At 38.9% G+C, this 11,368-nt stretch overlaps 1 protein-coding gene across 1 annotated transcript in view; it reads right to left on the reverse strand.

Moving 5' to 3' along the window:
* The window catches only part of MED27 (mediator complex subunit 27), a gene marked incomplete at its 5' end in the record, with an annotated part of 88,594 nt that extends 79,378 nt beyond the window's left edge, over nt 1-9,216 (reverse strand). Inside the window, one exon of the mRNA XM_010156219.1 lies at nt 9,072-9,216. Coding sequence (XP_010154521.1) covers nt 9,072-9,216 — 145 coding nt within the window. The remainder of the gene's footprint in view (nt 1-9,071) is intronic.
* Between the last annotated feature and the right edge of the window lie 2,152 nt (nt 9,217-11,368).

The raw sequence follows: 11,368 nt of genomic DNA on the forward strand, positions 1-11,368 counted from the left end.
TTCATCTATGTACTGCACTTCTGTGTCTGACTTTCATCCCAAGTCTGTTATTCATACAATGCAATGCAGTTTTACCCGATTTGGTTTGATGACCACATTATGCAGCTCAGAAAGGGAAAGGGATCACTGTCTTAACAAATTACGTAATTTAGCCATCCAACATGACTGTATGAAGAGTTCTTGCAAAGGAAAAAAGGGAGTTAGGGGAGGAAGAACTGGGAGTAGGCAGAAGCGTTTTGGTTAAAATAGAGCAACATCAATCACTTCCATCCTGAAATAGGCTAACAGCTAGACCATTAATACTTATCAAAGGAACTGGGGAAAAAAAACCTCACTCATTAGCAAATAAAGGTGTTGCAAAGCATTAAATAATTCCCACCAGCTGACAAGGGGTCTGTGATTTATAACAGTGTGCATTGATAGATCACTTCCCATAATTAGGAGACTGGTACTGCTTACAGCATTATTTTGATAAGAGCCTTAAAAAATGCTGTTGAATAGCAACAAACACCAGGCACAGCAATAGAAAAACACCATAACATGCTCTCAGGCTGCTTCAAATCTGAAACAAACTATTCTAACAAAAATGCAGTAAGAAAGGCAAATTTTGTTTGGACACATATAACCTTATTTCACAATTACATCCTGGTGTGAATTATTACTATCATAACTCTGGGAAAATTACAGATGTAAACCAGTCAAACTACACAACAAACAAGACAAAATAAAAAGCTGGGGTTTTTTTAAAGCAACAAGTTATTCATCATCACTTTTCTCTTTCTGAAGTAACAAACTAACCAGAGTCTACTAAAATGTCAAAGAAATTCAACTAACCTGCACAGGAATTACAGTGGCACCAGGCAGCCTAAGTGGCAAATCCTCACCTGCCTTAGCCTCTTCCCAGCAGTGCGAAGAAAAAAAAGAAACTGGTAATTTTAATTTCCTTTTGTTCCAATTATTAGATGTCAAAACCACTTTTATAGCTATACATGTAACTATAAAATAGTTACAATAGCCCTGGGTTGGACTTTTGATCAAAGCAAGCATAGGAATCCCAGGCAAAGAAACACTGGAGTTCCAGAGCTGCAGACTCCGGGGACTCCCAGCCGAGGAGGGAAAATGCATCTTCCAAAAAGAAGATGGACATAACTGATGTTATCCGTCGCCAGTGCCCCCAGATGCTGCTTTAGGCAGGATCTCTAGGGAGAATAAAACCCATACAACATACCACAGCTGGTGATTCTGCCTTTACTGTTGCTATTTTTATAAGCTTCACTATTTTTTTTTCACTATCTTTGCACAGCTCAGAGACTCTCAGAAAAATCTCATGTCACACCTTTTTCCTTCTCCAGTTAAAAAAAATACCTAGACTATGGTAATTCCAACCCCTCTCCCCATCTTATAGTTTGGTACAAGCACTTTTTTCATCCTCATAGCTTTCCCACTGCTTTTTCCCCCATCACTGTAATATCAAAGACTATTTGCACACTACCTGAAATTGCCACCCCTGCCACTGCCGGCCTAAAACGAACCCTGCAATAATATCAGTCAACATTCTCCAGGCAGACAACTGAGCAATAATTAATAACTACGGCAGTTGGAGGCAAAGAGGTAACCACCTGTTTCCTAGTTGTATTAAAAAAAAAGAAAAAAGAACATTAACGTAATTCTGAACAGCAAGGGCATTTTACCAAAACATTTGCCTAAAATTGCATGAAATTAAAAGCCCATAAAGGGCATTTTTCCAGACTGCCAGGCAAACAACATTAGTCACTAGCTGTATAATATTTGGCACCTACAAAGCATTTCTGTCCAAAGAACCCAATGCACTTGAGACACATTTAGACTAGAAACTCTCCCAAGAAGTAGGTTAAGTATTATTATCCTATTTTATCCGTAAGAAAAAGGAGGCACAGAAAAACATGCATCCTGTTCAAGGTTATAAGAAAAATTAATAAGAAAAGCAAGAATAGAATCCAAGGGGCCCAGCTCCTATTTTGTGCCCCATGTACAAGAAAACACCAGTTCATGCATCATTCATTTCTCCAGTGAGGAGAACAAACTCCCATGGCTTATCCACACAGGAAAGGAGTCCACAGTCGGTAAGCCCTAAGAGCCTTTCTACTCCAGCTCCTTCCACGCAGCACGGATTCTTCTCTTACAAAGCAGATTAAAATGTGCTCTTCAGAGTGCAACTGAAATATCCCTGTAGGGACTTGGCACTTTGCTTCATTTCAAACCTTATTTTGGGGGGTTTTTTTTGTTTTATTTGTTCCTTTCTGTGAGCAAACCAAGGGATTTTGCTCACCTCAAATCTTCTCTGTAAGTAACTTCCTCAGAGCTCCTGCTTCCCGAGAACACCAGTCGCTCAAGCTGCACCACTAACCCTCCCACTCTTAACCCAGCAAGCGCGTTGATCTTCAACAGCAACCGCCAGAAGCTCCGGGCAAGCGGATGACCCCATTACCATGACACAGTTTGCCTTTCCATACGTCTGTCAGTAATACTACAGTACACCCAAAAAGACAGTGTTACCCAGTTTTGGGTGGACAAAATCTCAGCAGAATGAGCTGGATCTCCACGCAACAGTATGTCACAGTAGCACAAGACCGTGTTTTTGTAGAAAAAAAGTCCTGAAAGGACAAGATCTGGGCCCTCTGCCTGAACGTCCAAAGAACTGCCAACATAATAATTCAGTTACGTTGTCCATGCTACTGTAAAACTGCCTTGAATTCAAAATGTTTGAGCGCATCCAAAAATTAAAATTAATGTTCCTTGGAAAGAACACTTCATTTTATAAGCAAGATGAACAACAACAAAAAAAATTACTTCAACGGTGTTCCTCTACTATTATGGTTAACATTTAATGTCATTTATTGTCATTAAACTCAATATTTGTGTCTAATCAATACTAAGCTACCAAGGGCAGTCGTAACAAGTCTGGACTTTCTCCACAGGCTCTATTGATTTCTTTTTTTGAGACCTACACTAAACATCATTTATACAAATAATTTATCAGGGAACACATCAAAATAATTTAATAAACAAAAACTATATATTCCTTTTCTCTTCTGTCATGTGACAGAAAATCATTTTAACTCATTAATGGTAATTATCCCAACAGTTCGATTTTAAATTTGTGTAAAAACAAGAGGAAGCTAAATCCAAATATTTTTTAGTTTATTTCAGCATGCAGATTAACAGTAATTTCTCTTTCATTTAGTATTTGCCCACGTATTACCTTTCAATAAATTTATGATTCCTCCTGCCCAGCTTTGGAATATTTGCAATGCACTGATACTGTAAAGTTTATGCAACTTGGCATAACCTTCTTTTCACAGATGAGTAAATTACATAATTTGATCTAAATCCTACTCACTCAGAGAGTCACAAAGTCAGAAAAGTTCATTTTTTGCTTTCTGCTTGAAGTGGTAGGTAACAGCCTTCCCAAACACACAGTTATCATGGCTTTTAAGTACCATCTCATGATGACAAAACAATACCACTACACCACTCCCGTACACCAACGCACATGGATTCAAGCTCCAGGAGGGTTGGAACCGGAGCAAAGTGAATGGACAAACACACCTCTGAAAGCAACAGAGCATGCAACACTGCACTTCAGTGAAGTTAAAGTCAAGGAAAAAATTAAAAATAACATCACCAGTTCAAGACTGCAATTGCTCTAAATTCCCCCACTTCCACTGCTGTTAATAATATTATTTGGAAGTCTGAAAACAAACTCTTTACTGCGAAGGAAGGACAAATAAGGAAAGGCAACTTGTAGAAGCGAGCATTTTCACTTGGGCAATCTTTCTATCACTCAGCAGCTCAGGGAAGACCTAGTTTGCTGCTATCCAACAAACCCAATGTTTCTTAAGTCGGGTAGAAAGAGTAATTCTATAGCCTTGGTTTGGTAGTTGCTCCATTGTGTATATATTCTTCAAATAAACAAACAAAAGAAATCCCTACCAGTGATTAAAGCTCAAGTGTTGGGCATGAACTATTTCACAGCACCTGATTAAGAGAGGGGAAACTTGCCCTATAAAAGCTTTTGCCATGCCCAGTGGACTTACAATTTTTGTTCCACTGGAGTCAGTGGAAACACCTTAACAGACACTGCCTCGGGCATGCACAGGGCTAGGGTATACAAATGCTTTGCCAAGGGCAAAGAGGATGAACAAACACACACTACAGGCAATAAATAACCTCACAAAAGCAGCAGATGGGAAACAAAGTTTATCCCACTCAAAGAATCAGTCCAAACTCCTGGATTCCCCAAACCTCCATGTACCTCGGCTGCCAGCATTACCGTAGCTGGATCAGGCAATCACACCATTACAAGCTTCATTAAACCTTTCTATATGGCTAAGTATATAATACTGGTTTAATCACATCATCAGCAAGTATTTTTTCCCCCCACAAACCCCCTTTGTCACCCAGTATTGAGAACAAATACCAAGAAACACACTGTTCCTTGTGAAACGATGCTCCTGGTCGTGAGAGCGCGGTCTGATCCACTGCAGAGAGTGAAAAGCGCACAGGAATGAGGAAGGCCGGCATACGGGCACCTGTCATAGGGGTGTCCTGAAGAGCAACCTCACTCACAAGCAGCAAGTGCTAGTGCTCTGGCACAAGTATGAGGTCACATCTTTTAATTTTCAAATATCAAAACTTAATCAGTATTTCAGCCTGGTAAGGAGAGGTAAGAGGTAAGGCAGCAGCAGCCTGCAGGTCCAGTCCTGACTCTTCCAAGTAGTATCAAGCCAGACACATACAAACCAGAAACCCTTCTGACTGCTACTGTCTGTCACCTTTGATTTCAGCTGCCCAGGCACAACAATCACATTACAAAAAAAAAAAATTATCAACAGCCGAGATGTACGTAACTACTAACGGGAGAAATCAACTACAATTACGAAACAGAGGCAGTCCACATCAAAAAACCCTAATGATTTCTAAAAACTTCCTATCTTACAGATAACACTTTATCTGCATTACCCATACAGAATGATAGCTCATTTTTGTCTTATCTAATATTGTATCTTCAATATTACATTAGAGGGCACATACAGATCCTTCTGGGAAACAGCACTTCAATTGTAATGAAGAAAACCTCTTTTCTTAAGTAAACCTGAAAGGGGGGAGGAGGGCAGCGGAATATCAAGTAGACCTAAACACTGGTCCATGGCTACTATATTCCCCCATGCAGCCCAGTGTCAAAGCAATTTACTTGTATGATTTCTACTGATACATCAAGAACGCTAAAGCAAAGAAGAAAAAACATTTGGCTCTTGTTTGCAATAAGATCAACTTAAATTTCCTCCGTTTTTCAGCTATAGCTTGTAAGCTCTGTTAAACACCTGGAAAAGTGAAGTTCCTTTACAGCTGCATGTGTAATTAATGCATCTGACAGGCTGTTGTGTTCCCAAACAGCTGTTTCCATTATATGGACAACTTTGCCATCTGCAAAACTACCGGGTAAACTACAGTAAGTAAATATCAGGATAGCAGGTGCTAATAAATAACAAGCCCTGCCAAGATAACACACTTCTGTAAGGAAAGTTTTAACTTTTCTGTAGCCCTGAAGCAGGCAAGCTTAAGACAGTCAGGAACAGAGGAATTAGTGTGGTGACTCATAGGAGCCGTAAAATAAGAGTTGTGAATACAGAGACATTTGCCCCAAACAAGTCCAATTAACCTCCACTGTACTAAGCCAAAGAGTTAGTTCAGTAAATTTGAACCTAGAAGTGAGTCCCCTCACAATACATAATAAGCCACAGCTACACGTATTAAATGTGGTAAATAAAACAAGTTGAAAAGTGTCAGGTAAGTCTAATCTATGTTAACACATCTTAAACCAAATTTTCTACTTAATGCCCGTGAGCATGATCTTTACTACACTTACCATCCAGCACTGACACTTAAACCAAAAAGTTTGCCCATGCACCCAAGGCCAGATCAAAGTTGGGCATCTGCTTGATGTAGCATCAAAACAAAGCTGAAAACATAAATCAGTAACTGTTCTGACATTCAGTATCTCATGAGCTACAAGGAACGATGATTTTACATTTCAGCCTCAGCTGAAATATAAAAAAACAAAACTAAACAAGCTGTTACTTGTGCGACCAATTTTGCCAGAACAGTCACATAGGCAGGTATGATCCAGCTCCAGATTTACAAAACTGCCTAAGTTTCAGGTACATTCATACACTGAAAGAACAACCAATTCAGTAGTACTATGCTTTGAAGAGCTCCATGTGGTATTTGGAAGGCGACTGTCACTATAGTCTCCAAAAACTGGCTGAGACTATCCTTTCCAAAGCATAAATCCTGATATAAATGGACAACTAAAACCCACAGCTTTTAAACAGACTATTATATAGGATAACTTTTGAAATGCTAGGGTTTGGGTTTTTTTAAGAATTATCATTTAAGGTCTCTAATTGTTCTTTCTATTTTAGATATTAAATAAGGCAAAGCTGTTTGTTGGTTTTTTTTTTTAAATATATCACACTACATATAGTACTTTGATATACTGAATAAAAGTGTGCTTCTCATGCGATAGCCTAGTTATTACTACAGATGTTACCCATTCTTGTCCTACAAAGTACTCTTACTAGCCTCTCAATGTCTTAAAAATAAACAGAATGCATTGAAATATGCAACACAAAGTCTGTATACTCATTCCCCCTGTATTTCATTAATATCCTTTTTGAATTGCATCATAGCCCCGAAACTACTCCCCCTACCCTCCCCTGGCAGCCATGTGGCTATTCAGGCCATCAGTAATGCATGAGCAATCAAAGAGGGAGGAAAAGGCCCTTATCTCAGCTCATCAAAAATACAAGCAAGCAAGCCACAAAGGGGTCACAAATTAAAAATTAAATGCGGACAGACAAAGTGTATTGACACATCACCACATCTAAATCCTCGCTTCGATGCAACAGAAAACACCAGACAAGAGAAGAACAGAAGGCAGCCAAAAGGCATAATGAAGTAACACTGACTCAAGAAGAGTATTTATCAGTGAAGAATTAAGCACAAAATACACAAGCACCAAGAGAGTCTTTGCTGCTGATGGTAAATCCAGCAGCTAATACCCTCACCCAGGCAACACAGCTGCTGTTAGAAACAGGGGCAACCTCTCCATGCCTGCTGGTTACTGCAAACCCTAGAAAGGATGCTAGTAAAGTTCAGAAGAACCATTAGGTAGAAAGTAGCTACTTAAATATCACTTAAACAGTATCTTTTATTTCAGCTGTAGAACAGAAATCAAAAGACAACAGAGATAAGAAAAAAACCCACTGGTTTTCTCCTGGAACATTTGACTGTGTGTACGAGCGCAGAAGATGCTGAAATGTTCTGCTTTCTGAAATCAGGAACCAGTATTACAAAAAAAATGCTCTTCAAAGCTCCAAAACACCCTAAGTTAATAAAAACCCCATTAGAATAACTCTGCCAAAGCTATTTCATTACCAGCTGAGTTTACCTTGATAATGACCTAAAGAAGTAATTAAATCACTGCAGACTTCATTGCACTACAAATTTAGAAGTTTTCATGTATAAATGCTAAATGGTTTTATTTTTTCTGAAAGTAGCAAATGAACTATTTTTTCTTCAGTGCCAATGACCTGCTGCTAACAGCAAGAAACATAAGCAAACATGAAACACTGTGAATTAATAAATCCCTACTTAAAAATCCTTCCTGTCCTCTATTTTCCCACCATACCAAGTTTCTGTCAGTGCTGAATCTTACTGATTTTAGAAGACATGAACACGAATTTGTATTCTGAAAAGTGACTCTACAAACTTTAATGTGGTATTCATACAAACATTATTGTAGTATTCTATTTTATATCTGAATAATATTAGATTGGTTGGCTCAGTGTATAACAAGAACTTGCCTGTTAAGTACTTGTGTAGTCTGAAAGTCTCCCTTGCTCAAGTATCGCAATAAATAATTTAAAGTGGGAATGTTTCTTTAAATGCCCTAAATATTTTCAGATTTATTATTCTTGCTTACTCTTGCTGTCCTGTATAAGGTTATTAAAAGTTACAACTCTGGAATCTCTCTCAAGTAACAATTGTAACAGAAACAAATCCATCTTTTACACTTTGTAACACCTCACTAGTATTTCAAAGGTAATTTGAAGAAAGCTTTTAAATACACATTTCTTTAAATGTTTCTATAAAAAGTAATAAGCATGCCCAAAAAATTCAGGATGGGAACAAGCAATCTGAAACATAACGGTGCTCAGAGACCAGTAATAATTGCAACAATGCAATGTTTACTTAGTTGATAAAATCAGATGTGAAGACTGAAGTATTTTTGACCAGCAAATAGACTATGCTCAGATCAGAGAGGGAAAGATGCCTATCCAAGTTCTGTCTCTAGATACAGCCAGCACAACGCTTTACGGAACTGAATTATGCTCATGACAATGAAGTTTCTTCCAACAAAACCAATTTTTTCAAAATGTAAAAAACTGCATTAACATTATCTGCCTTTTTTTTAAACATTTTTTAAAATGCAATGCGAGACACACAATCTGAAAACACTGGCCATGCCACAGCTGTTGAATACAAAGCTACTTCTGAGACCGGGTGCAAATGGTTTTTAGCAGCAACTAAAAATGGTATGGAAAGGCATCAAGATCCCTGACAATGTCAACTCCCCTATGTTTCTTTCCTAGAAACAGGTTTGGAGGCAGCATAAGCTCTTGATTCTCTGCTCTAATATCCCACTGCCCTCTGCTACTGTGTTTACCGGGAGATGCAAGGACACAATATACTTTTATTTGATATCCATATAAGATGCTAAACACGTAACATGGAAAGTACTATTCTGCTCGGGAGTCAACGCCCCCTTTGAAAAACAAGGGCACACCTCAGTACTGCAGTATCTCCTCTCAAGTAAAGCACCATTTTTACACTTAAAAGTCCATTTACGTATGCATTATGCTCCTCAACTTCATACAAACTCAGCAATTTTGACAGTGTCAAACACTCAGAGGTCTGCGGTATCACAAATCAAACATTCTGTGTAATTCAGTTGTGTATTGTCTTACCTTATTTGACCATTTGTAGGCTTGAAGAAGTTGGCTGTAAAGAGGTGTCTTATCCTGAACAGGATCTAGGCTCAGCAGTCCGCTGTTGTGCAGGGGATGGTTCTCAGACGGTTTCCCAACCAGGTTGCTCAGCCGCTCCAGTTCACTGGAAGAAAACAGAACGGTGTTTTATTAAAGTCAGATCTGCGGATACAGATACCCGAGATGTACAATCCTCCTGCAGGGACAGCAATCATACGGGAACTCTAATTTAGTACCTACGTGAGTTTTAAATACCTGCCCAAGTCAATAAAAAAAAACTTAATCACTGTCATCACCCAACCAATTTAAAGTGGTCTGTAGCTGTTCAGCTCAGTGCTGCTAAGGAGAGAAGGTAGAAGTCAAGAGTCTTTGTAAGACAACCCGGGAAGAGTCACACTATGGTGGGTCTTGTTCACAAGCACTTCCAGAACGCAGGGCTTCTTCTGAGCAATGGATACTCTCAGAAACTTTTAAATTCTGACTTGAGCAATGGCTGCAATACTAGGGGCAATACCAGAAATATTTTTTTACCCATCAAGCAGGCAGCTGCCTCATCATTTCATTAAAGATCTAGAAATTTAAACTGTCTCCATATAAATATATAGGAGAACTGGCATCAGTCCTGAGCCTGGAGATGGTCCAGCAAAGTCTGTGGTTACTCTCAGAAAGTACACACATCCCAAGTTCTCAGGGCACAGAAGCATCTTCCGTTTTCCACGAGCATTTTGTACATTTCTAGATGTGTATAAAATACTCTACTGAAGCATATTAAGCGCACTTTTCCCATGGAAAAAAGCTCACTGTTAAACGATCTATTATTGCTTCCTACCTCATTTGTCAAACACTACATTTAACAGGAACAAAAGTTAAGCAATTTTTAAAACTTGAATTAACCAGCTGTAGAAGAAAGACTAGCTACTTTGCACAGATATAAAATGCAGCTTTTCAAGTGCCATGACAAATCAGGTGCTTTCCCGTTTGACTTAGGAAGTTCAGAATTTCCACTAGATGAAAAGCAGGATTCAGACCTTTCAAAGGGTGACTCCTGAAAATCTCTGCGAAGAAAAATCCAAAAAAACTCCATTTGCATTTAATGAAGATTATGAATGTAAATGCCAACAATCAGTGAACTGGCAGTTAAGAGACTTCCACACTTCCCTACCACAAAATTCTCCTTTATTTATCACCATTCCTTCAAGTTTAAATAGCCTACATTCTTTCCAAGCCTCTGGTGCTGTGAACATCATGAATGTGCTTAATATTTCTTGACAAAAGAATACAATAAAATAAATGTGAATAGACGTAAAAACTAAGGATTTGTTGAACAGGGACCCCAGTCAATGCTTTCATGACATGAGCCAAAATCTACTGATACCATTAATTTCAATCCACCTCAGAATATTCCCTTGCTACTTGAAATCTGTGCCTCCTAAACATGTAACAGAATATGTAACACTTAGACGCTATAAAGATTACAATATTTTTGGGCACTTATGTTTCAAAACAGAAAAATTAAACACACTCCAAAATATTTTTAAAAAAGTTCTCTTGCAAGGAATCAGGAAAGAAACGGTCACCAAAGCACTGATAAGCATATCCACTAACGATGTGGAAAAGACGGTGAAGAAGGAACTGGTGAAGTCTGATGAAGAAGCTACTCTCAGGTATGATTGTAAGGACACAGCCTGACTGCAAAGCATCGCACAAGAACTTCACCGCACTGAAATAATGGATGATAAACTGCAAAGTAGAGAAACTACACGAGACCATATACGTCAGAGCCAATTGCTATCTATTATTGTTTGGGAACAAGATTCCAGACTGATGCTAGGTAATTCCTTAAAAAGCTACCAAGCAAGACAAGAAGGATAACCAAAGGAATAGCACAGCTTCCACATACGGAACCATGAAGCCTCTTTCATCTTTCCTAAGAATTTCTATCTTTCCTAAGAATTATTATCTCCCATCCTTCCCAACAGAAGGGGAGAAGTAGATAACAAATTATATTAACAGTCAGAACAAATGAAGAATCAGCAAGGCCCATTAGCCAACAAGAAACAACTTTGTGTTCACAAGACCCTGAACCCTAAATCTCTGGAGGACAGAAGATGTGCAGCTGGGAAAGTGTGTTTCCCTGCCTGTCCTGCCCCTGGGCACCTCCCTGGCCAGTGCTGCTGGCTCCCAGGAGGATACAGCTGGACCATGCTGGCAGGATCCACATGGACCATTTGCCTCACCAGTTTGTCTCCATTTACGTGAAACACACCAGCTTGTAC

This window comes from Eurypyga helias, unplaced genomic scaffold, assembly GCF_000690775.1.
Source record: "Eurypyga helias isolate BGI_N326 unplaced genomic scaffold, ASM69077v1 scaffold17927, whole genome shotgun sequence".
Taxonomy (NCBI): domain Eukaryota; kingdom Metazoa; phylum Chordata; class Aves; order Eurypygiformes; family Eurypygidae; genus Eurypyga; species Eurypyga helias.